Source organism: Xiphias gladius, chromosome 5, assembly GCF_016859285.1.
Source record: "Xiphias gladius isolate SHS-SW01 ecotype Sanya breed wild chromosome 5, ASM1685928v1, whole genome shotgun sequence".
Taxonomy (NCBI): Eukaryota; Metazoa; Chordata; class Actinopteri; order Istiophoriformes; family Xiphiidae; genus Xiphias; species Xiphias gladius.
The window spans coordinates 139,512-166,074 of NC_053404.1; the positions used below are offsets into that span (position 1 = coordinate 139,512).

The 26,563-nt window shown below is 39.7% G+C and overlaps 2 protein-coding genes across 2 annotated transcripts; both read left to right on the forward strand.

Annotated features, from left to right (window-relative positions):
• Positions 1-720: 720 nt before the first annotated feature.
• LOC120790165 (myosin-6-like) lies at positions 721-6,016 on the forward strand. Its single transcript, XM_040127516.1, has 5 exons — positions 721-764; positions 4,563-4,644; positions 5,225-5,401; positions 5,501-5,646; positions 5,950-6,016. The coding sequence occupies exons 1-5, from the start codon at positions 721-723 to the stop codon at positions 5,963-5,965; spliced, it is 465 nt and encodes a 154-aa protein (XP_039983450.1). The 3' UTR covers positions 5,966-6,016.
• A 9,210-nt stretch (positions 6,017-15,226) lies between these two features.
• Positions 15,227-25,816, forward strand: LOC120790103 (myosin-6-like). Its single transcript, XM_040127396.1, has 38 exons — positions 15,227-15,277; positions 15,624-15,835; positions 15,948-16,091; positions 16,183-16,339; positions 16,476-16,503; positions 16,605-16,710; positions 16,799-16,891; positions 16,976-17,039; positions 17,133-17,231; positions 17,300-17,403; positions 17,483-17,621; positions 17,753-17,871; positions 17,982-18,131; positions 18,249-18,419; positions 18,518-18,827; positions 18,905-18,984; positions 19,069-19,274; positions 19,376-19,499; positions 19,583-19,719; positions 19,805-20,060; positions 20,152-20,394; positions 21,024-21,200; positions 21,300-21,445; positions 21,816-21,906; positions 22,003-22,392; positions 22,516-22,642; positions 22,721-22,839; positions 22,930-23,126; positions 23,213-23,396; positions 23,487-23,652; positions 23,753-23,877; positions 23,959-24,267; positions 24,364-24,567; positions 24,668-24,964; positions 25,079-25,183; positions 25,282-25,377; positions 25,487-25,621; positions 25,707-25,816. The coding sequence occupies exons 2-38, from the start codon at positions 15,632-15,634 to the stop codon at positions 25,725-25,727; spliced, it is 5,823 nt and encodes a 1,940-aa protein (XP_039983330.1). The 5' UTR covers positions 15,227-15,277; positions 15,624-15,631; the 3' UTR covers positions 25,728-25,816.
• Positions 25,817-26,563: the final 747 nt, after the last annotated feature.

Sequence of the window (26,563 nt, forward strand, 5' to 3'; positions counted from 1 at the left end):
CCGGTTCAACAAGAAGAAAGAAGTCGAGTGAGACGGAGATTGAAATGTGCCAACCAGATCCAGTAGATAACGATGACTGAACAGCTGAGAATGAGGGCAGTCTGTAAGTTTAGAGCTGGTTACAACCTGACCAAAGACAAAACAAAAAAAAAAACCTAACAAGAAAAAACTTTCAAAAAGCTTTACCTATTTAGACATTTTTCCTTTGTCCACAATTACTGTAAATGTGCATACAATATACTGTGATTGCAACAACAGCAGTTTGACTTGACTCTCTCCATTGTATTTCTTCCTTGTTGTAGTTATTAATTCCAAAGTTTATTTGTACAACTAGTAAAAAAAAAAAAAAAAAAAGACACTACAGTACAAAATATAAATAAAGTTTTTACACCCTATAGCTCTGAGTAGAAGAATAAGACTAGAAATTTTTATCCATGACTAAAAGCACATTAGTCACATTAACTATAAACACATACTTGAATTTGATCTCTATTAAAAAAAAAATCTCTAGTAAAAAAGCACGGCAGGGATCAGACATACAACCTATGGTGATGTGTTGCTATTTAACCTAATGATCCAAATGCACCTCTCAAGCTGTCCACCTAAATAAAAGACAGGCAGTCAGTGGGAATGTCAGCAAGTTATCTTTGTCCTCAAGGACAAAAGGAAGGAGACAATGACCAGCAAAAAAGACGAGTCGGGTTACGCCTCATTGTCACGATGAAGGATGGCAACAACCTCAGTGCACTCAACATGCGCTACAGGTCAGGTTCAAGTTCCTTTTTTTACTCCAGTGGCACATTATATAGCTGAAATGACACTGAGTGAGAAACCCTGTGTAATAGTTTATGTCTGGTGCTGTGGGACAGATCACACTGAGTATATAACAAAGCTTCGAGAGAAGACAGTATGTTTCTCCACCTGCGTTAAAAGACAGCTCTTAAACACTATTATTATCATGACTTTCAGTATTTTCAGTATTATGAACCTATTGGTTGACTCCATTGCTGGATGTACAGTCCGGGCCATAAGCATTTGGACAGTTACGCATTTTTTGATCTTCAGGCTCTGAACCTCAGCACATTCACTCTGAAATAAAATAACGGATACTACATTAAAGCAAAAAGCAGAGAAGTCTGTGCTTTAATTTGAGTAGTTTACATCAATACAGAAAGAACGGTGCTGGAGATATATCCCTTTAAACACATAGTGCCCAAATTTTAGGGGTTCAAAAGTAACTGAACAGATACACATGAAGTCAACAAATTGTAATATTTATTATTCAGAGTAAAATCCTTTGCAGTCAGTGACAACCTTAAGTCTTTGACCCACAGACGTCAGCGGATTCTTTGCATCTTCCCTGGTGATGCTCCTCCAGAGCTTCACTGCAGCCTCCTTCAGCTCTTGTTGTTGTGGGGTCTCTCTGCTTTCGGTCTGGTCTTCACCAAGTGGACTGCTGCTCAGTCAGACTGAGATCAGGTGATTGACTCGGCAAGTCGAGGATATTCCACCTCTTCATACTGAAAGCTCTGTGGTTGTTTTGGCCGTATGTTTAGGATCATTGTCCTGCTGAATGATGAAATGTCGTCCAGTGAGTTTCAATGCATTTGGTTGAATCTGAGCACAAGATGCTCCTGTATACCTCTGCATTCATCCCGTTGCTTCCATCAGCAGTGAAATCATCTATAAATACCACTGTTCCAGTTCTGTTGGAGCCAATCAAGCCCGAGCAATGAAGTGACAGACTCTTCAGAGGTGGCTGGGGTCTCAATGACCTTTAGTGTCCAGCCCACGCACTGTAAAGAGACAGGAGAGGGTCTCCTTGAGGATCTCAGTGTTCATAAAGATCTTTAAGGGGAGTGAGGGCTGGACTAACCCACAAGGGGGCCCGGGGCAAATATGCGCTGTAGGATTAGTAATTAGCACAGTATTTATTGAAATAATAAAGGTTAGACAGAATTTAAACTCTAAATAAAATGACCAAAAACTAATTAACAATATCTCCTCATCTTTAAGGGAATACCTTGACATTTTGGAGAAATAAGCCCATTTGCTTTCTTACTGGGAATTAAATGAGATCAATACCACTCATGTCTGTACTCTATATATGTAGCTGGAGCCAACTATGATTTAGCTTAGCTCAGCACAAAGATGGGAAACACAGCAAAACAGCCGCCTGGCGCTGTCCAAAAAGAAAAAACAGTAGCTTCATATTTAATGGACAGAAAGGACATTAGTGTCCTCTCATCTAACTCTCTCTATCAAGGCAATAAATTCCCAAAATGTTTGGAACGATAAAGTATCCTCTCATCAAATTTATTTAAACATTGGAACTGCAACACAAAAATACTACAGCACATAATACTATTGTTTGGTAAGGATGACCTAGAGTAAATTGCCTCCTTAAACAAATGTTTTATGTATAATAACTATCGTCCAGCCATCTTTCTAATTCAAACTCGTTTGGCACCAGTTCATACACCACCTTCATTAGATCTGTGTATGGCCTATAACTGTTTATTTATGACCACTGAGACCTATACAAATACAAAGCACCTGATGGCTGTGCCCTCAGTATATGTGAGTGTGTGTGAATGCGATGTGTAAATGCGTGTCTGAATGGGTGAATGTGGCCGTAGAGTAAAGCCTTGTAAAGTGGTTGATAAGAATAGATAGGCGCTTTATAAGTGCAGTCCATTTATCATTCCATGTACTTTACCCATCCCAAGCAACGCTCCAACATCCAGTAATATTTACACATAATCCTTATGCGTTAGACTGACTGCAGAGAGACAAGTAGACAGCTGAGACCTGGACCCTGGACATTGTTGGGAGTTGAAATCCTGTCCAGTGAGGTCAAAGATAAACCCGAGGTGTGAATTTGTGACATTTGAAGAGGATCTCAAGTCACGTGTTAGGTCCTGCAAAGGGATCCTTTCACAGTAAATACAATTAGCACCCTGTAGTGTGTCACTTTCCTTGGGCAGTAAAACCCTGACAGCTATCTTAACTCTAAAGGAGGGTTACACTGAGGAAATCAGAGCCGTTTGACTGTGTTAAACCTATGGGCCTCTGTGGGTCACTCTCCCCAGTGTCTAATGGATCTGTTTCATTACTGTTTGCTTTACACTGCTTTTTATTATGATAACTAATCATTAATTATTATTCTGTTTCCAGCTTTTTGTGTTTTTATTCCTGCTTTTCTTAGTTATCAAAAAACTCTGACCTCCATTAGTTTGTGAAAACTGTGATATGAGCGTGAGTTATTGACTAATGTAATGATAACATATTTCCTAATTATTATTGTTTGGTATTGATGACCTAGAGTAAATTGCCTCCTAGTACATATGTTGTGTGTATAATAACTATCGTCCAACCATCTTTCTAACTCAAACTCTTGTTTGGCACCAGGTCATACACCCCCTTCATTAGGTCCATTTATGGCCTATAACTGTTTATTTATGTCCAATGAGACCTATACAAATATAAAGCACCTGCCACAGAACAATGAGAGGTCAAGGTCTGGCAATCAAACGCACCTCACAAGTGGCAGAAAAGATCCAAAAAGTATTTCAGAGGTTTATCTTTGTTTAAAAGGATAAAGAGAAGGAACAGTTGACAGGCCAGAGGTTATGCTCGCAATACTCACACTTGACAATGGAGCATTGTGACCTTACTTTCATCAGAAGGAAAGGAGTGGAGGTGCTCATTTCAGATGAATAATGTGAGGTATCCCAGTGTATGTTCCATGACCATGTGGGTGTTTAACACTGTCCCCTTGGTTTTGATGGAAACAAATCCAAATGAACCATCCAGTGGCTTAAATGATGTTGCTTTAATGCCATAGAAATAATGGGTGGGCTAAAATAGAACTAAGGCTGAAATTTACAATTGCTGACCTGATGTCAACACACAAGCAGGTGCTCCTTATTGGGAGTGTGAGAACAAACAGCTATAAGCCTTACAGGTCAATGAGGTAAACACCTCAGGCCTAAATGTCCACATCATCTGCTGGATGGTCTGAATAACTAATTTCTCCGCCTCGTAGGGTGGACTACATCCTTTATAAAGACAGCTGCAGGCCTGGGATGCTGCATGTTTACCAGACAGCATGAGGGTGAGTACTGTGGAGGAGATTTTTTAATAGAGGATTAAATTCTTTATCACAGCTTCTTGGTTTAACTGTAAATATTGATAAGGGGTTGGGAAGTTTCTAAATGTTAATTTTTCTGTATAACTTACAACAGATATAAAGAAATCATCTTGCCAAACGAGTGAAAACTCAGGTAATGTGACAATGACAATGAAGCAGATCTAAATCTATGTTATCATTTAAATGGCAGCATTAACTGTGAATTGTGGAATGACTCTCAGTGCTCATTAAGGCAAATATTATATATAATAATATATACAATATATAATATTTTCTTAACAAATAAATCTTGTTTTGTACACATGTAAAGTCTATATGAGGTCTATATAATTTTTACTGCACAGGTTCCACCATGTCAAGTGATGCTGTTATGGCAGAGTTTGGGCCTGCAGCTCCTTTCTTGAGAAAGTCGGGAACTCAAGAAGGACATCGATGATCTGGAGCTGACTCTGGCTAAAGTGGAAAAGGAAAAGCATGCCACTGAGAACAAGGTAATTAAGGAAGCTATAAACAATATTATTTATGAGAACAATAGATTATGTATAATGTGAAAGGAGTCTCTCATAGTGACAAACCCACAGAGAATTATCACCCAACTCCACAGTTCCCCTCAGCTCTGCAGAGCATTATAGCATCTTTCAGCTCATTGTTTTTTATGGTCCATGAATTTTCTGTTTTCGTTCACTCTCACCACTCTCATAGTGTTAACAGCTCAAACAAACATACTACAAGCTACCTACCCACCAGCAAACAGCAGACAGACACAGTTATGGTTATGGAGTGTTCAGCAGCTAAAGGGACAGAGACCAAAAGAGTGTGAATGAGATTTGTGTTTACATTCATCAGGTGGCCAAAGATATGACTCCAAATGTATACAATTGTTACTCTTTGTCATCTGGGTGTGTAAATACGCAACTGTTTGCTAACAAGTTCACCATGTTAACGTGTTTACAGCTGTCCCCAAGAAGTCAGGATATCAGTTAGTGCAGGTTGTAGTAAAATCAGTTACTGCAGATGTACTACCAACAGTTACTGCAGATGTAACACCAACTTTTTAATTTGTTTTTCAAGGTTAAAAACCTGACTGAAGAGATGGCAGCTTTGGATGAGATCATTGCCAAGCTGACCAAAGAAAAGAAAGCTCTTCAGGAAGCTCATCAGCAAACGCTGGACGACCTGCAGAGTGAGGAGGACAAAGTCAACACTCTGACCAAGGCCAAAGCCAAGCTGGAGCAGCAAGTCGATGATGTGAATATAACTTTATATAAATTCGTCATAATCTAGACTTGATAACTCTTATGTCTGTGGTATTATATAGTAAATCTGTTTTTCTGTGCTTTGAAATAGCTTGAAGGTTCTCTGGAACAAGAGAAGAAGGTCAGGATGGACCTTGAGAGAGCAAAAAGGAAGCTGGAAGGAGATCTGAAGTTGAGCCAGGAGAGCCTAATGGACCTTGAGAACGACAAGCAGCAACTTGAAGAGAAGCTGAAGAAGTAAGTTTCCTCTTCGACCTCAGAATTTGCATCCAGTGCCAACGTTCAGTGCAAGTGCAGTCAGCATTCACCTTTATATCAACCCTAAACACCAAGTTTCCCTTCCCTCTAACCAAGGACTTTAGTTGCCTTACCTTAACCATAGTTTATTTGCCATAACCACAATCCTGTTTAGTGAGAGAGTTCAGCTGCTGCACTCCCAGGTTCTGTCAAGAGTTTTGTAATCACTGTATTATAGTTTGTCAGTGTACCCAAATTAGTTTATAATATTACATACTAATGTTCCCTAACCTTCCCCTACAGAACACCAGCCTGCTGAACCAGAAGAAAAAGCTGGAGAGAGACACTGCCTAGATTCAGAATGAGGTGGAGGAGGCTGTGCAGGAGTGTAGAAATGCTGAGGAGAAAGCAAAGAAGGCCATTACTGATGCTGCCATGATGGCAGAGGAACTAAAGAAGGAGCAGGACACCAGCGCTCACCTGGAACGTATGAAGAAAAACATGGAGCAAACCATCAAAGACCTGCAGCACCGTCTAGATGAAGCTGAGCAAATAGCCATGAATGGTGGCCAGAAGCAGGTCCAGAAGCTGGAGTCCAGGTTACGTGATACAGATTTGTTCAGATGTGGGTATGGTGCTTGGTCTCTGTGACACCGTGACATTGTTTTCACGGTTGAGGGAACTGGAAGCTGAAAGCTGAAAGCTGCATCTGAAAACCTTGTTTATTTGCTCACATGTTAAGGAACTCTTTCATTCAGATTTCAGATTAATCCTTTGGATGTTGTCGTTTCAAAATAAAATAGATAAGACTTTGTCATGAGAAATAAAAAATTCTTAAAACACTGTATATTGGGAGTCAGAAAAAGGTACAAGAAATCGGTATTGGTTAAACTGGAATAGTCTTTATTTTTAGTACCAGTCGTACTGAACTTTTTTTGACATAACAGAGGAATAAGAGAAGGAATAAATATATGAATAAAATATATAAATAGAAAAATAACAACACAAATATTAATAAAGAAAACAAATTAAAGAAAGCGAAAGCAAATGATCTTATTGTCATCCATGCATTCAATAACTGTCATGTCCAAACTACTTGACACCAAGCTGTAATAAAAAAAAAAAAAAAAAAAAAAATATATATATATATATATATATATATATATATATATATATATATATATATATATATAATACAACCAGTTGGAAAGCTGTTTCCAGTAGTGATGTCACAACAAGATATAAACATAATTTGTACCCGTTAAAATCACAAGATGGAGACATTGCACCAGAGCACCACCCTGTAAGCTTCACTATTCCCTCACAGTAACATGTATAACAGGTGTATGTATGAGGCATTATTCATAATATCACAAGATAAACACAATAATTACTGAACTCTGCAGTTTTTATTTTGGTAATGATGATTTGACATGTACCATAAACTACAAAAGCCATGACACTAACATAGTGATGACTAGGTCCCTAGATGCTACGAATTTAGGGATAATATTTGATGCTAACCTCTGTTTTGATGATCAAGTCAAAAATGTTCAGTCTTGTTTTTATAAAAAATAAATTCATACATTTTTATTTCTCTTTAAAATTAGGTCATTTTTATCAACTGATGATTTACAAAAAGTTGTTCAGACTTTTGTCTCTTCTTGACATGACTATTGCAACGTACTTCACTAGGGTATCAGCCAGGGCTCCCTCAACCTACCACACAAAAAACTGCTACTCACCTCATTACTGGGATAGAGAGACATGATCACATCACCCCCTGTGCTTGCCTCCCTACATTGGCTCCCTGTTAGATTTCAAATTGATTTTAAAATTTTATGTTCATGTATAATGTCTTAAATAGCCTATCACCTAAGTACCTCTCTGATTTATTGACCTGGTATCTGCGCTCTCGATCACTGAGATCCATGGATGGAGCCCTGCTGGTTACTCCCAGGTCACAGTTTGTGACAGAGGGTGACTGGGCTTTCGCTATTAGAGCCCACACACTATGGAACTCACTGCCTACTGAGACACACCAAGTCTTTAGCTTCTTTTAAATCTTTTCTTAAAAATATTATCGTTGTGAAAGCATTCGGAAATGTTTGAGACAGGTTTTTATCTATACTGTTTCATACCTGTTTATTTGATCTTATTAAAGTTAATGTTGTTCCTTCCTCTGTGCATGTTTCTGCTTTTCCTTTTTCTCTGGTTGTATTTGTTTTTGTAAAGCCCTTTGTAACATTCTTAAGGAAAGTGCTATATAAATAAAGTTATGTTTTAAAATGATGTTACATAGGTTGGAACAGTAAATTCAGCGTATGATCCATCTGAGGCATAAAACTGATGTTAGAGAAGATCCTATAAGCTTTTATGTCCTGTCCATTCATCAGATCATAAACACTTAAGAAGCCAAAAACATACACTTTACTGAACAACATACAGTATACAGAATAGTGTGGGTTTTTTTTTTTTCGTAAATTCAAGAAATGAAATGTTCATTTTAACTTTGCTTTCACCAATTTTTTTGAAAGTATGTATAAGAAACTCCAGCTGAGGTAATGGTCTTTACTTTTTAGAATGATTAGGACAAAACATTGAAAATTTGGGTGAAAGCACATATTACAGTATAAGTCTGGGGTAATTATAGTGGGAAAGACCCTTTTATACTATAATTAACTACTACTCAACACTTTTTTATCTCCTTATACCCAGTAAGTACTTGACTGGTACCCCATACGTACACTGCACTTTGTGAGCTAATACTGAAAGTTTTACCGTCTCGAACTGCCCCTTCAGTGACTTATGGATTTTGTGCTTCCTGTATTATTTTGTTACTTCTTACTTCTCTACTACTTCTTACTTGTTGTATATTTGTTTTGTTTTTTGTTTTTCCCCGCCTGTGTGATTGCTTGCCCCGCCCCAATCAGTTTCACTTGTTCCCTATTACCCTTGCCTCCCTTCTGTATTTAGGTCCCTGTATTCCCCTTACTCTTTGTATGCTCTTTTTGATTTTAGGTTCCTGTTTGTGCTTGCCAGCGCATCTAGCCATCTATTTGTAATCCAGTTTTGTTCATTTATTAAAGTACCTTCATTGCCCCTACCTGCTTTTGTGCGTGTGTGCACTTCAGTCCTAAAATCTTTGAACCACGACAGTTACTGAAATATCATGTAAAAGTTGACTTATTTTTTTAAAAAAAATACAGAAAGTGTGAAAGAAAATCAGCTTCACACCTTCTGGTAACCGAGGAAGATTTATACACTTATATTTATCTATACACCTGACAGATTCTATATATGTCAATGCAGGGACAGAAGTCCTACATATCACCTGGTCCAGTCTGTCTTTGTCTACAGACAAAGATGCCAAAGCAGGAGACGCATTGTAACGAGGATAAGACAGCTGACAGTAAGAACTTCAACACAGATTAGTATGTCCCCCCCCCGGTAGCAAAGCCATTCCCTCAAGGTTAGAGTGGCACTCTAGACACAGGGTGTGGAGCTTTGAAGGCCGAGTTATGAGGACGGCAGGGCCAGATGGTATGCAGGTTGTCATACTTTCTTCTGACATATAGGACCAAGTTATCACCTTGTAGAAAGACTGCACACTTTCCCTGAAGCACATTATACTGACAGCTCTCTTGACTGTTAAAAAATTCAAGACCTGCAGGGCTGAGCTCAGCACCTTGTTATTTACATCACGTTTGGTTGTTATAATCGAGAGCCAGCTTGAAATTTCTTGCATGACTTGAATGTCTACACTCTTACCTACAAGATAATACTGTAAAAGTACAGTAAAATGCTGTAAAATTGACCATACTCAGAACCTGGCTATATTTGTAGCTGTATCACTGGCATGGCTCTGGATGTCAGTGTTGGTAGGTCAACTGCTTTGGGCCGAACTGAATAATTTAATGAACTACTGGATGGATTGCAATGAAATTTGGTACATACATGTCCATGATGCCCAAAAGATGAACATGAACTTCAGTGATCCCCTGACCTTTCCTCTAGCGCCACCAGCAGGTCAAAGTTTTCACTTATACTGTGAAATATCTCAACATCTACCTGATGGACTGCCACAAAATTTGGTACTGATATTCATGGAACCTACACTATGTATTCTAATGACTTTGGTGATTCTTCCTTCCATCCAGTGCCATCATCAGGTTAACATTTTAATTTGTCTAATACTTTGATTTATTAACAAATACTTGCAAAGCTAATGACGTTCCATCAGCCTCAGGCCGCACGCTGTGTTTACTGATAATTAGCAAATGTTATCACACTAAACCCAGATGGTGAACATGGTAAACATTAAACCTACGCAACATCATAAAAAGCAGCATGTTAGCATTGTCATTGTGAGCATGTTAGAATGTGGATATTAGATTTAGCTCAGAGTACTGCTGTGTGTAAGCCTCACAGAGCTGCTAGCTCGGACTGCTGGGACTAGTTAAAAATGACAATTATATTCTAAAAGTCTAAAATTGAAATGTAAAGTGGGGATTAGGCCCAGTGTTATTGTAATTTTTGTATTTCAGGTCATATTAATTGGTAAGCAAGTAAGTTCAGAAATCAAGACTGCACCTCAGTTTAATTTAACTCCTGCCTGATTCTATATGCTGTAGCTTTAGCTTATTAGCATTTAATACTATGTTAGCATTATAACATTTTATACTTTACCAACATGTTACTCCCAAAATTGGGTTCTCTTATGCAAAATCATGCTGTACAAACTAACATCTCTTTCGACACCTTGTATCTTTTCACTAAATAGACACTTTTCTAAAAGGGGACATCTACCATTCCCCAGCACCCCCCCCCCAACTATACTGCTCTTTCCAACCACCTTTTTTCCCCCATCTTTTTTAGGAACCCATTGGGGCACAAAGGGGCAGTAAAGGCCTTCTCTAGAGACAATATGTCCAGAGTACAGCCTGGAGTTCCCAGCTTTCCAACATCAAGTCAAGTGAATTTTATTTAGATAATGTAAATCACAACAGAAGTTTGTATTCTGATCAAAGACAACTCTGAGAATCTCAACGGTGGTGCTGGAGGCCAGAGCAATGCCATCTAAAGTAACTATATCATTAGATAATGTGTTTTTGAGGTTTTGAGGGCCAAGTACATTAGCTTCAGTTTTCTCTGAGTTCAACAGCAAGTCTATATGTCCTTAAGGCATGCTTGAAGTTTAGCCAACTGATTTCATCCGGCTTCATTGATTAGTACAATTGGGTATCATCGGCATAGCAATGGTACTTTATAAAGCGTTTCCTAATAATATTGCCTAAAGGACGCATATATATGGTGAATCGAATTGGTCCAAGCGCAGAGCCTTGTGGAACTTTATGACTATCTTTTGATTATATGGAGGATTTATCGTTGATGTGCACAAACTGAAATCTGATAAACAGGACCTAAACCAGCAGAGCAGTTCCTTTAATCCCTATTAAATGTCCTAGTCTCTGTAATAGTATGTGATGGTCAATAGTGTCAAATGCAGCAGTTTATTTTTTTTTAAATAAACTATTATTATGTACAAAGTCACACAAATGGTTGGTGAGCGCTTTCTCAAGGATCTTATACACATTGCTGTAAAATTCCCCTTTCTGCTCTGCTAATCACTGGACATTAAATGAACTTCAAAGATTATTAAATGAGTCATGTCCTCTGGTAGCACATGATGTTAGATTATATAGTCAAAAGAGGGCAGCACATTAAGTTTAACTCTCACTTCAAGAACAAAACCCGAATTAACAGCAGCAATAATTAAAGATAGCTGACTTCAGAGCTGCTGACATGAATCAGTTTGTTCCACCTCTGAGGCTAAATGAAGACTGAAGGTGGAGGATTCTCCACCTGAAAATGCTTTGTTAACCAGTACAAAGGTATTGGAGGAGTTCATACTTTGCAAAGAATCCCCCTCCAAAATTATCATCTTTCACATTTGAACACTTTCCTTGTGTCAGGTAACTTGACCTCATATGACACCTCAGATGAAAACATATATATAGTACATATATGTATAAACATATGTATATCATATGATAATAAAATCCCCTACAGACCGGAAACAACACTTTTTTTCTGGATTTAGTAGCAAAAACACAATCTCAATAGCAGTCAGTGGTGAGAGAGACAGATCACAGTGTAAAGAGCTTCCTTTCACTTAAGCTCAGCGAAAGGAATCCTGAAACAATTTCACAGGTTTATCTTTGTCCTCAAGGGTAAACAGAAGGAAACAATGCCAGGCCAACAAGATGGCGTGTGGATATACAGCATGAAGTAGCAGTTAGTGCCAGTATATAGGGTGATGGCCAGGCCTTTCTAAACAACAGCTGCAACTGTGGTGATGGTCGCACTCAACTTCCATCCTTATATCCTCTCAACAGCACAGGCAAAAGAAAAAAAAACACATAAAACAATTGAAAATGATTTACTCATTTAATGAAAGATTGTCCTCCATTCTCCCTGTACAGTAGTCTGGAAAAATGTTTTTTCACTTACAAACAGCTTGACATCCTAATGTGACATGAGACCATTCCCATTATCTTGTTTGAAACCATTAAAACATATAGAAATAAAGAAAAAAAGAAATAATGAATGCTCTCCAAATAGGATCTCACTGAATAAATAAATAAATACTTTGTGATGCAGAGCGTAGTCAGTTCTTCACACTGTGAGCATACAGGGCATGGCGATTGACTTTTGGTCATTTTTGTGGAAATGTGGGAAAACAACAAATACTTTACTTAGTTACTGTGGCTGAGAAAGGAATCAGTCATTACTAATTGAATACCAATTTTCTTTCCCTTTTACTGTGCAGCATAGTGGTCAAAGAGATTTCAAATGAGGATCAGTCACCAAAGCTTAAAATGGATGTTCTCTTAAGTAAGTGATCTAGTGAAGGTGTTACGGTGTAAGTTTGATGTAGTGTGTCACTGTGACTTTGCAATCTGTCCCTCTGTGCCAAAGACATTTGTAGTGGCTTTATGAATGTCATGTGCTTATCTCTGAGCTCAAGGACAGAAGTAAGGAAACAATGTGCCATAAACACCTCTATGTCCGTGCTTTCTTTTCAGGACATTGCGCTGAGGAACCTTTTGGCTGAGTTTTATTCACACTCCAGAGTTTAAAAATAGAAGAAAAATGGATGCAGAAGATGATATGCATGCTACTGTTATTATGTATTGATTTGAAATGTTAAAGTAATGCAACATTTTCAAATATGACATGGGTTTAAAGTCTGAAGTGATGCAATGTCCTCAATACATTGTTAGTAGATATCTAAAAAATATTTTCCTGGTACTTCAAATGCCTAACATCCACTTCAAATATTCAGCTGTACTGGATGTTTCTTGACATAACTTGACAAGTAAATAACCATTAACAATAAATATTAAAAATTCCCACAATATGAACCTCAGAGCATATATTTGAACTAGTATTTGATTCAAACTTACAAAAAGTTATGACCAAAGATTGTAATTGAATTAGAGACAATAGAAAGCTGCTGATGTATATGAAGAAGAGCTATATTACCTTGGCGGTATCAGTTTGCTTTGCTTTTACATTTTATTAAAGGGTATTCTGAGATTTACAACTGGACTTTCATAAAGTCTGGAGGAAGTGCAAGAGAGAGATTTGATGAAGCCAAGATATCCTGATTTTTTCTTAAAGCAATAGTGTGCCACTTTTAGTTAGATGTGAAGATTGATACCACAGTCTGTATGGTAAATATGAAGCTACAACCAGCAGCCAGTTAGTTTAGTTGTCTGGATTAAACAAAGTAGATACAACATGTTAATGTTGGACAAGTAAACTGATCTTCATGTATAAAACGGGTGGTGCCGCACTAACCAAATTCTTAATTATAATGAGTTACAAAAAGGGAGGAGTAACTGGTTCCTGACGTGTTTTCCAGTCTGAGTTCACATTTTATTTTCTCTGTAAAGGATCTCCTGAACTGAGTTACCATGGACAGAAAGTCAGGACTCTCCTAGACAATGTAGGTTTATGTTGTGGCTTCCAGTTTGAATTATTTCAACTCTGTCTTTCAGGTTTTGTCCATCATTTTGGTGGACGGGTCTAAATACTACAATACCCATGAGCCTCAGCTGCCGTTGCCATGGGGAAGGAGCCAGTCAGAGGTGCGAATCAGAGCGGTAGTGAATGTTACATTTTTCAAAAAAATGTGGCTCCACAGCTGATCCAGAATTGAACAATGAACTAATTTCAGCTGCAGATTCTGTTTTCAGTTTTCTCAACAGCAAAATCTTCTGCTTCGCCTGCCGTTCAACCAAAACAATACAACTGTCACCTAAAATATGATTGTTAACCACCTTCCATATCTGCCCAAGTACCAACTTGCACAACAGATAGGGCTCCAGCTGCATATAGGAAGCTCCAATATAAGTGGTGATTGCGGAATGACACAAGACAGCTGGGAATGACAGCCTCAGCACTGCCCTTGATGTCCTGAGGAATGGTACGCTGGGTGCAGACAACCAACTGTCAAGACGTCCAAGGTCATGGCGAACTCTGTAGTGTGAAGTTGTTAAAGTCAAAAGGGGTCGTTTGTTTCTTGAGGAGGTCTTCAGGTGGTCCACTCAATAAACACATGAATTTAGGATCTCTTCTGTTAACGTGACAGTTATTACAGGCATTGACCTCTTGCCATTAATGATGTATATGTGGGGGAGGTGATAAGTGGTCTGTATGACCTAAATGTATTTATTTACGGTATGGGCGCTGAAACCTTTGAAAGCAGGCAGCTGTCGTACCCGATCTTTTATTATAGATGGAGGAGGGTCAGCTATGATCCACAGGGAGGCAAACAAGGACCAGCAGAAGGAATCCAAGTCAAAAAATTCACAAGTTTATCTTTGTGCTCCAGGATAACAGAAGACAGACAATACAATTGTCTGCAGATGCCAAGACAGTGCCTGTTGTTGTGGTGACAGGCCAACTGGTGCAGTGGCGTTCAGCTAAAAAAATACTATTAGATAATGTTTCATGTAATTCAAAGTTTTTATATAGTTGGCATAACAAAACACATTTTCCTTCCTAGAATAGATGTACATACACATTTTTGACTACATAATATGCTGGAAATATTTCAAAATATAAAATATTTCACATAGCCAAAATAATTTTTAATAGTAATTGAATACTCTTATATGAAAATAAAGTGAAAAATAATTTAATATTTTATAATTTTGGTGGCTTTTCAGCAACTTAAAGGAGAAAACTAAAATAGATTCTGATCTAAGACCAACTCATAAGCTTCGGTTTCAATGGCCAATCGTTACATGACACTTCTAGTTGTCCACACCTTTATTTCCAAATACAGATGTTCCTTTTTTGAATAGTGTCCTTTGTTTTCTCCCTCTTTCCTTACAGGGCAGCTGTGTGTGGAGGCACTGCCTCCTGGATGTGTATAAAGAGGGGTTCAAGAGGAGGAGCAAGGACATGAACACAGCACCTGCAGGTACGTGCACATACGATTTATTCATATGACAACTTAACTGTCATGTCAGATACTGAAAAAAAAGTCACTATTTGTTATTTCTTTCAGGGCACTGAGCAGAACAAATCTATCAAGGGGGAGAGGAAGAAGAACCAGGTAGGTAGCTCCATGCTGTTTGGTTTTCAAAGTAAAATATGAAAACTAATCCTCAAAACTTTACTACTTTGTCTGTTAGTAGCTTCTGAGCCATCTTTGAATTATGTACAAATGCCTTTCATCATTCACCTATAATAACAGCTGATGTACTTATATTTTACAATATTATAATACTAACCCTTTTCTGCTTATTTAAATAAACTACAACAATGTCTGTGATGTTCTGTAATTCTTTTCTATGTATAGAAATGCATTAAATCATAAACTTGCCCAAAATTAACCTATAAGTTCTACAATGCCACTCCAGTGACCATGTAATCCAAATTCTTTCAACCTTGGTTCACAGCTTTCAACATGTCAAGTGATGCTGTTATGGCAGAGTTTGGGTCTGCAGCTCCCTTCCTGAGAAAGTCAGAGAAGGAGCGTCTGGAGGCCCAGACTCGACCCTTTGACATGAAGAGGCAGTGTTTTGTGCCTGACCCTGAGGTGGAGTATGTTAAAGCCACAATCACCAGCAGAGATGGCGACAAAGTCAGTGTTGAAACTGAGTTTGGAAAAGTAAGTCAGAAAGAGGTTGCGACACAGCAGTCGAACAAGATAGTTAACTTATACCTTTGAAGACTTTTACAACAATTTAAATCGGGATATACCCTGTTGTATATCCTTCCAGTCTGTAACCGTGAAGGAGGCAGATATCCACCCCCAGAACCCGCCAAAGTTTGATAAAATTGAGGACATGGCGATGTTCACCTTCCTCCATGAACCTGCTGTGCTATTTAACCTCAAAGAGCGTTATGCTGCGTGGATGATCTACGTGAGTAATGACCACAAACCTGCAGACCTCACCACTGTACAAAATCTTCAGTCCAATTAAAAAGACTTATTGTATGTTCTTTTGTCTACAGACCTACTCAGGCCTGTTCTGTGTGACTGTCAACCCCTACAAGTGGCTGCCAGTGTATGATCAGTCAGTGGTCAATGCCTACAGAGGAAAGAAGAGAAGTGAAGCTCCTCCTCACATCTACTCCATCTCTGACAATGCTTACCAGTACATGCTGGCAGGTATGTTGAGCTCTCAGTGTAACATGCCATTTCTAATGCAGCCCTTTGTTTTGGGAAACTGTAACATCCTTTCTGACACCATCTATGCATTTCAAGAAAACGGCCCTAACACTGAACATTGTGTTAAATCTTGCAGACAGAGAAAACCAGTCTATACTTATCACGTAAGTCATTCTCAAACATCATATATGTTTCCAATTTGATGAATAGAGTTTACGTTTTTACAAAATTTTCAGTTTACATGTTGAGTGTTTTTCATCCCAAGTGGAGAATCGGGTGCAGGAAAGACTGTCAACACCAAGAGAGTCATCCAGTACTTTGCCAGCATTGCAGCTGTTTCTGGCAAGAAGGACTGTGGTCAGGAGAAGAAGGTTGGTTTCATTGTTTATATTATGATCAGTGTAAAGGATGAAATTTCAAACGTTAGGGCCTAAATTTTGGTATTCATTAAATCGGCAGGGCACCCTGGAGGATCAAATCATCCAGGCCAACCCTGCTCTGGAGGCTTTTGGAAACGCCAAAACCATTAGAAATGACAACTCCTCCCGATTTGTAAGTTTGTTCATTTCAAAGAGCCCAACTGTCAATCAGACCATGTTATGTTCACAACATCTAAACAACATTTTCTCATTACAGGGTAAATTCATTCGAATCCATTTTGGAGTCAGTGGCAAACTGTCTTCAGCTGATATTGAAACTTGTGAGTACACAGAACATAAATAATTGAAAGTTAGGAAAAGAGTTCTCTCAGCTCAGAAATGTACCTTAATACCAACATGTTATATGTTGTCAGATCTTCTAGAGAAATCTCGTGTCACTTATCAGCTAAAGGCTGAGAGAGACTATCACATCTTCTACCAGATTCTGTCCCAGAGGAAACCAGAACTGCTGGGTGAGTGCTGAATAAAACATAGTTTTGTCTCAAAAATATCACATACTGAAAATTATTTTATTTTACAGAAATGCTGTTGATCACCAACAACCCCTATGACTATGCCTACATTTCCCAAGGAGAGACAACTGTGGCCTCCATCAATGATGCAGAAGAGCTGATGGCTACTGATGTAGGTGAAACTGAGTGCTTGTTAAAAACTCCACACATACAGTTTCACAACTAACTCAAATGTAATTTTGTTTTTAAAGGAAGCTTTCGATGTCCTGGGCTTTACCCAAGAGGAGAAGAACGGCATTTACAAGCTGACTGGTGCCATCATGCATTATGGAAACATGAAGTTTAAACAGAAGCAGAGAGAAGAGCAAGCAGAGGCCGATGGCACAGAAGGTAAAGGACGAGGACAATAAGAAACACTTTAAGGGTATATGCTTTTAAAAAAAGTGTCACTATAGCAAATTCTTGTTTCTTTCAAACAAAAAATATAGTGCATGCATGTTCTAAACAAAATCAATTTTCAGATGTCGACAAGGTTGCATATCTCATGGGCCTGAACTCTGCTGACCTCATCAAAGGCCTGTGTCATCCAAGGGTTAAAGTTGGAAACGAGTGGGTCACCAAAGGTCAGAGTGTTCAGCAGGTGAGTCCTTATGGCCGAAATTTGGTAATGAATATGAGTGCTTTAGAAATGCATAGTGCAAAAAAAAAAACATAATGTAATCAAGTCTCTGCTTTAATTGATAAAAATAGGTGTACTACTCTATTGGCGCACTGGCCAAGTCAGTGTACGAAAAAATGTTCTTGTGGATGGTGGTGAGAATCAACCAATCTCTGGATACCAAACAACCTCGCCAGTACTTCATTGGTGTGCTGGACATTGCTGGATTTGAGATCTTTGATGTGAGTGTCAGCAATTAAATGACCACGCCGTTTGAAATCAGCTCTGTCTCAGAGAAAATGAACACTGACACAGGAAAACTAATATCTTCTCTCTCAAATATCTTGTTAAACGAACAGTTCAACACCTTTGAGCAGCTGTGCATCAACTACACTAATGAGAAGCTGCAGCAGTTCTTTAACCACCACATGTTTGTGTTGGAGCAAGAGGAGTACAAGAAAGAGGGGATCGTATGGGAGTTCATTGACTTTGGTATGGACTTGGCAGCCTGCATTGAACTCATTGAGAAGGTTGGTGCAGAGTTAAATTGGATCACAGAGGTGATGAAAATGACATAATTAAAGCAAAAGTTTGAATTCAGTGTATTATAATGAATTCCTTCCTTCAGCCCATGGGGATCATGTCCATCCTTGAAGAGGAGTGCATGTTTCCCAAAGCCAGCGATGCAACATTTAAAGCCAAGTTGTATGACAACCATCTCGGTAAAAGTCCCAACTTCCAGAAGCCCAGGATTGTAAAGGGGAAACCAGAGGCTCATTTCTCCCTGGTTCACTATGCTGGTACTGTTGATTACAACATCACTAACTGGCTGGAGAAGAACAAAGACCCACTGAACGAGACTGTGGTTGGACTCTTTCAGAAGTCCACCCTGAAGTTACTGGCTATGCTGTTTGTTGGGTATGCTGGTTCAGATTCAGGTAAGGGATCATTTACCATACTGATTACTATTGTCCATGAACTGTCAGTTACACTTATATATCTCCCTTCCACACAGCCCAGGATGCAGGAGGCAAGGGAGGAAAGGGAGGAAAGAAGAAAGGTTCGTCCTTCCAGACTGTGTCGGCACTGCACAGGGTAAACTATGTTTAAGGTTTGGTATACTGTATGACCTAGGTTTGGTACACAGAACCTGCTGGTATTTGTTGTCTACATTTACAGGAAAACCTGAACAAACTGATGACCAACCTCAGGTCAACTCACCCCCACTTCGTACGCTGCATCATCCCTAATGAGACCAAGACTCCTGGAGCGATGGAGAATCCACTGGTCATGCACCAGCTGCGCTGTAATGGTGTGCTGGAAGGCATCAGGATCTGCAGGAAGGGATTCCCCAACAGGGTTCAGTATGGAGACTTCAAACAAAGGTACTGTAAATGCAAAAGTAAGAGAAAAATCTTTCTACATTAACAATTCCATCATGGTCAAAATGTTCTTATGGTTTTTGTAAAAAAAAATTTTTTTTCAGATACCGTATCCTTAATCCCAATTCTATTCCTGAGGGACAGTTCATTGACAACAAGAAAGCAGCAGAAAAACTGCTGGGCTCTTTGGATATTGACCATGAACAGTATAAACTGGGACACACAAAGGTGAAGCACTGATTTAAGTTTCAAAACAATAAAAATTGCTTATTTATAGGCAATTAAATGATTGTTTCTTTGATTTTTACTAGGTGTTTTTCAAAGCTGGTCTGTTGGGTGTTCTTGAAGAGATGAGAGATGATCGTCTTGCTCTCATCATCACTGGAATTCAAGCGAGAGCCAGAGGAATACTTGCCAGGATCGAGTTCCAGAAGATTGTTGAGCGGAGGTTCGTTCTTAACCCCCCATATTTACTGTAAAAAAAGGAAAGGTACTGCAAAAAATTGATCCGTGCTTACTGATGTTATTCACAGGGATGCCTTACTGGTGATCCAGTGGAATGTACGTGCCTTCATGGGAGTCAAGAATTGGCCCTGGATGAAGATGTTCTTCAAGATCAAACCACTGCTAAAATCAGCTGAGACTGAGAAGGAGATGGCAAACATGAAAGAGGAGTTCACAAAGCTCAAAGAGGCTTACGTTAAATCTGAAGCCCGCAAGAAAGAGCTGGAGGAAAAAATGGTCACCCTTCTCCAAGAGAAGAATGACCTGCAGCTCCATGTCCAATCTGTAAGATCAGTCATTCAGATTACCTAAAACTTGCAAAGGTTTACCTAAAAATGTGATGAATAGCAACATTTGATGAATCTACTGTGTGCAGGAACAAGACAACCTTGCAGATGCCGAGGAGCGGTGTGAGGGTCTGATCAAGAGCAAGATCCAGCTTGAGGCCAAAGCCAAAGAGCTGACAGAGAGACTGGAGGATGAAGAGGAGATGAATGCAGAGCTGACTGCCAAGAAGAGGAAGCTGGAGGACGAGTGTTCTGAACTCAAGAAGGACATCGATGATCTGGAGCTGACTCTGGCTAAAGTGGAAAAGGAAAAGCATGCCACTGAGAACAAGGTAATTAAGGAAGCTATAAACAATATTATTGATGAGAACAATAGATTATGTATAATGTGAAAGGAGTCTCTCATAGTGACAAACCCACAGAGAATTATCACAATCAGAATTATCATCAAAGTTCCCCTCAGCTCTGCAGAGCATTATAGCATCTTTCAGCTCATTGTTTTTTATGGTCCATGAATTTTCTGTTTTGGTTCACTCTCACCACTCTTATAGTGTTGTTAACAGCTCAAACAAACATACTACAAGCTACCTACTCACCAGCAAACAGCAGACAGACACAGTTAGAGAATAGCTGGTGAATGTAATGGAGTGTTCAGTAGCTAAAAGGAAAGATATTTTTCTCAGGAATTGGTAGAGACCAAAAGAGTGTGAGTGAGAATTGGGTTTACATTCATCAGGTGGCCAAAGCTATGACTCCAAATGTATACAAATGTTACTCTTTGTCATCTGGGTGTGTAAATACGCAACTGTTTGCTAACAAGTTCACCATGTTAACGTGTTTACAGCTGTCCCCAAGAGGTCAGGATATCAGTTAGTGCAGGTTGTAGTAAAATCAGTTACTGCAGATGTACTACCAACAGTTACTGCAGATGTAACACCAACTTTTTAATTTGTTTTTCAAGGTTAAAAACCTGACTGAAGAGATGGCAGCTTTGGATGAGATCATTGCCAAGCTGACCAAAGAAAAGAAAGCTCTTCAGGAAGCTCATCAGCAAACGCTGGACGACCTGCAGAGTGAGGAGGACAAAGTCAACACTCTGACCAAGGCCAAAGCCAAGCTGGAGCAGCAAGTCGATGATGTGAATATAACTTTATATAAATTCGTCATAATCTAGACTTGATAACTCTTATGTCTGTGGTATTATATAGTAAATCTGTTTTTCTGTGCTTTGAAATAGCTTGAAGGTTCTCTGGAACAAGAGAAGAAGGTCAGGATGGACCTTGAGAGAGCAAAAAGGAAGCTGGAAGGAGATCTGAAGTTGAGCCAGGAGAGCCTAATGGACCTTGAGAACGACAAGCAGCAACTTGAAGAGAAGCTGAAGAAGTAAGTTTCCTCTTCGACCTCAGAATTTGCATCCAGTGCCAACGTTCAGTGCAAGTGCAGTCAGCATTCACCTTTATATCAACCCTAAACACCAAGTTTCCCTTCCCTCTAACCAAGGACTTTAGTTGCCTTACCTTAACCATAGTTTATTTGCCATAACCACAATCTTTCCATCACCTTAACCAATAAATAGTTGCCATGGGAAGATATTATTACAGATATTATTTAAAAACATTTCAGTGAACATAATCTGGGGGTTTCTAGATTTGCCCAATGTTGATGTTCTAGTCTGGCTATAAGGTAGCTAGATCAAAGGTAAGAAAAAGCTAATTTAGGAACAACTTGCTGAATACATATTTTCTCCCTCAAGAAAAGACTTTGAGATAAGCCAACTTCTCAGCAAGATTGAAGATGAACAAGCACTTGCGGCCCAACTTCAGAAGAAACTGAAGGAACTACAGGTAAGGTGAACATGGCCTTCATTTTCCTAATTTGAATGACCAAAGTCATTGTTCTGCTTGTTACTCGGCCTTCTTAATGGAAATTGTACATCTTAGGCCCGCATTGAAGAGGTGGAGGAAGAGCTGGAGGCAGAGCGAGCTGCCCGCGCCAAGGTGGAGAAACAGAGGGCTGACTTGGCCAGAGAGCTGGAGGAAATCAGTGAGAGGCTGGAGGAAGCTGGAGGAGCCACTGCGGCCCAGATTGAGATGAACAAGAAGAGAGAGGCTGAGTTTCAGAAGATGCGCAGAGACCTTGAAGAGGCCACTCTGCAGCATGAAGCCACTGCTGCTGCACTGAGAAAGAAGAACGCAGACAGTGTGGCCGACCTCGGAGAGCAGATCGACAACCTGCAAAGAGTCAAACAGAAGCTGGAGAAAGAGAAGAGCGAGCTCAGACTGGAGCTGGATGATGTGGTCTCCAACATGGAGCAGATTGTCAAGTCTAAAGTGAGTGCGGCCAATAAATTACCCCAGCAGACTGAAAAGCATGGTGTCAGTTTTATCCTATGGTTAAAGATGTCCGAATGAAAGCGTTCCTTAACATGTGAGCAAATTTTGTTTTATTTTCAGACAAACTTGGAGAAAATGTGTCGCACTCTTGAAGATCAAATGAGTGAACTGAGGACTAAAACAGATGAAGGCCAGCGTATCATAAGTGATTTCACCATGCAGAAAGCTAAGCTTCAAACTGAGAATGGTAAGACAGTTCTTTGAATCTTTGAAACGGAATACACAATATTTAGGCAAAGAGGATCATTTTCTTCCTTAACACAAGGTGAGCTTGCCAGACAGCTGGAGGAGAAGGATTCCTTGGTCTCCCAGCTGACCAGAGGGAAGCAGTCTTATACTCAGCAAATTGAAGACCTCAAGAGACAGCTAGAGGAGGAAGTCAAGGTATCTTAAATTACTATAATTACAGTTTCCAGATAGATGTTACATGAACTTGACAGTATGTCTATCACAGCTCGAACTATCACTCTACAGGCCAAGAATGCACTTGCCCATGCAGTGCAGTCTGCTCGCCATGACTGTGATTTGTTGAGGGAGCAGTTTGAGGAGGAGCAGGAGGCCAAAGCCGAGCTCCAACGCAGCATGTCGAAGGCCAACTCTGAGGTGGCTCAGTGGAGAACCAAGTACGAGACTGATGCCATCCAGAGGACGGAGGAGCTGGAAGATGCAAAGTAAGAGCAGTTGTGTCCTCTTTGACAGCACAGACATAAAATTGAGAGAGTTTGAGAATGATTGTGATGTGTCTGGTCTCAAATAGAAAGAAACTGGCCCAGCGTCTACAAGATGCAGAAGAAGCTGTGGAGGCCGTTAATGCTAAATGTTCCTCTCTGGAGAAAACCAAACACAGGCTTCAGGGTGAGATTGAGGATCTCATGGTGGATGTGGAGAGATCGAATGCTGCTGCTGCAGCTCTGGACAAGAAACAAAGAAACTTTGACAAGGTAATGTGAGAAAGACAAAACGGCACTTGAATGAACTGTGAATGGATGAATTACTGTATAGTAATCTAATACTGAATATTATTTATCTAGTTCCTTGCTGAGTGGAAGCAGAAGTATGAAGAGTCCCAGACTGAGCTGGAAAGTGCCCAGAAAGAGGCTCGTTCTCTCAGCACTGAACTCTTCAAACTGAAGAACTCTTATGAAGAATCTCTGGATCATCTGGAGACCATAAAACGAGAAAATAAGAATCTCCAAGGTAGGCAGATGTAATGAAAACATGACTTGTCTTATAACATACACAGGATACAGCAGGGAGGTCAGGAGAGTAACAGAATAAATGAATATGCCCAAAACAGAGGAAATTTCTGACCTGACTGAACAACTTGGTGAGGGAGGAAAGAGCATCCATGAACTGGAGAAGAACCGTAAACAGCTGGAGCAGGAGAGGGCTGAGATACAAGCTGCTCTGGAAGAAGCTGAGGTCCACAAGTATACCTCTGATAGCAATATTCCTCCTGTTGTTAAAACAAATGCATATTAATGGAAGTGACTGTTTTTCTAGGGCTCTCTGGAGCATGAGGAGGGTAAAATCCTCCGAGCTCAGCTTGAGTTCAACCAGGTTAAGGCTGACATTGAGCGTAAACTGGCTGAGAAAGATGAGGAGATGGAGCAGGCCAAGCGTAACCATCAGAGAGTGGCGGACACTCTGCAGAGCTCCCTGGAGGCTGAGACTCGCAGCAGAAACGAGGCTCTCAGGGTTAAGAAGAAGATGGAGGGAGATCTCAATGAGATGGAGATCCAGCTGAGCCAGGCCAACAGGCAGGCCGCAGAGGCTCAGAAGCAGCTAAAGGGAGTCCATACTCATCTGAAGGTAATGCCATAAGTCCTACCAGTGATGGTGTGTGTTTATGGATTGCTTCCTTTGTCCTTTTAATCACAGAAAGAATTTGACTATCTCTCTTGACAGGACTCCCAACTGCAGCTGGATGATGCTCTCCGTGCTAATGATGATCTGAAGGAGAACATTGCCATTGTAGAAAGACGTAACAACCTGCTGCAGGCTGAACTTGATGAGCTGAGGTCTCTGGTGGAGCAGACTGAAAGAGGTCGTAAACTGGCTGAGCAGGAACTGCTGGATGTCAGTGAGAGAGTTCAGCTGCTGCACTCCCAGGTTCTGTCAAGAGTTTTGTAATCACTATATTATAGTTTGTCAGTGTACCCAAATTAGTTTATAATATTACATACTAATGTTCCCTAACCTTCCCCTACAGAACACCAGCCTGCTGAACCAGAAGAAAAAGCTGGAGGGAGACACTGCCCAGATTCAGAATGAGGTGGAGGAGGCTGTGCAGGAGTGTAGAAATGCTGAGGAGAAAGCAAAGAAGGCCATTACTGATGCTGCCATGATGGCAGAGGAACTAAAGAAGGAGCAGGACACCAGCGCTCACCTGGAACGTATGAAGAAAAACATGGAGCAAACCATCAAAGACCTGCAGCACCGTCTAGATGAAGCTGAGCAAATAGCCATGAAAGGTGGCAAGAAGCAGGTCCAGAAGCTGGAAGCCAGGGTGAATATTTCTCATTCCCACTTTGTTGCCTTACAATACTAGTGTACAATCCAGGATTTGTTTTTTGCCTTTAACAAACATGTAAAAGATGCATCAATATCTGTTGTTTTCAAGGTGCGAGAGTTGGAAAATGAGGTGGATATGGAGCAAAGAAAAAGCAGCGAATCAGTGAAAGGTATTCGCAAGTATGACAGACGGATCAAAGAGCTCACATACCAGGTATCCTCTACATGCACAATTTCTGTGATAACAATTCAACAAAAAGATGAATTTTTTTGCTTTAATGAGCAAATATGTCTTCTAAAATAATTAAACAGACAGAGGAGGACAAAAAGAATCTGCACCGTCTTCAGGACCTGGTGGATAAACTTCAACTGAAAGTCAAGTCATACAAGCGGGCTGCAGAGGAGGCTGTAAGCTAAAATACTAAACCTTTGTTTAATAAAATCTGTCTTTTTATGAGTTAGCCATGAGTTATAGTCATACTTTAAAAAATTTCACACACTAATCTTGATCCTCTAGGAAGAACAGTCAAACACAAATCTAGGTAAATTGAGGAAGTTGCAGCATGAGCTTGAGGAAGCAGAGGAGAGGGCCGACATTGCAGAGTCCCAGGTCAACAAGCTGAGAGCAAAAAGCCGTGACTCTGGTGCTAAGGTCAGTAACGACGCAGAAAGATGCTCAATTTAATTGTGAACTATGCCTTGTAATCTTTTGTAATCTTTTTGTTTTCTTTGTACAGAAATCACATGACAAAGAGTGAAGCCTTTAACTGGACCTTGACGAATATTGTCCAACTGTAGTGTTTTAGTTTCTTTATTCTCCATGCAACATGAGTGGAATTAAGAATAAATGAGTTTGAATGCACAACCATTCTCTGTTTCCTGTATTCTACTGACTTAAATCTGCAGGAGAACTCTAAAATATTTAAAGAAGTGACTTGAGAAGTGAATCACTACGATACATAGAAAAAAACAAAGTAAAGCCATGTACTGTGAGGTAGTTAACTGTAATTAAAACTCATGCAGCACCTCCTGACTAAAGTTTCCAAACCACAAATTGAAAACTGAGTTGTTTTTCATGTTTCGACATGAAAAGAGGAGAAGAGTCCAAAACAAGAAAATAAGACAATACCCTGCAGTGCTGGGCTGGTACTTTGAGCAGCTGACTCCACAGCTGTGAATGAGCTCCAACAAAGAAAGTTCGAACTCGCAAAAGCTGCAACTGAGACTTATAATGCAGTGTGAAGAGTTGACAAAGAATAAAGATTTTGAATCAGAAACTGAGTAGAAAAGTCATGCACAGTGGGTGTCTGATCTGATCATGGCTGTAAAAAGCTCCTCACAGTATTTCACTCAATAATCAAACTACTGTCACAGTGGTAGGTCTTTTGTTCCAAAGATAGTGTGGAATTGGCCTTTAAGTGCTCCCACATCTTTTACAGTATGTATTATGTACAGCACTTTGTTGAAAGGTGCTAAACAAATAAACTTGCATTTTACCTTTAAAACAAAAACACCCAGTTTATGCTTTCAATTACCTCAACTAACCTTTGACTATGTATGATAGTATCATTATGACAGTGCTTTAAATCAGTGT

Coding starts and splice junctions, on each gene's coding strand:
- LOC120790103 (XM_040127396.1), top strand. CDS start 15,632: ATGTCAAGTGATGCTGTTATGGCAGAGTTTGGGTCTGCAGCTCCCTTC. Junction 17,040..17,132: donor TTCAGCTGATATTGAAACTT/GTGAGTACACAG, acceptor ATATGTTGTCAG/ATCTTCTAGAGAAATCTCGT. Junction 18,828..18,904: donor GTATGCTGGTTCAGATTCAG/GTAAGGGATCAT, acceptor CCTTCCACACAG/CCCAGGATGCAGGAGGCAAG.
- LOC120790165 (XM_040127516.1), top strand. CDS start 721: ATGAAGGATGGCAACAACCTCAGTGCACTCAACATGCGCTACAG. Junction 4,645..5,224: donor AGCATGCCACTGAGAACAAG/GTAATTAAGGAA, acceptor TTGTTTTTCAAG/GTTAAAAACCTGACTGAAGA. Junction 5,402..5,500: donor TGGAGCAGCAAGTCGATGAT/GTGAATATAACT, acceptor GCTTTGAAATAG/CTTGAAGGTTCTCTGGAACA.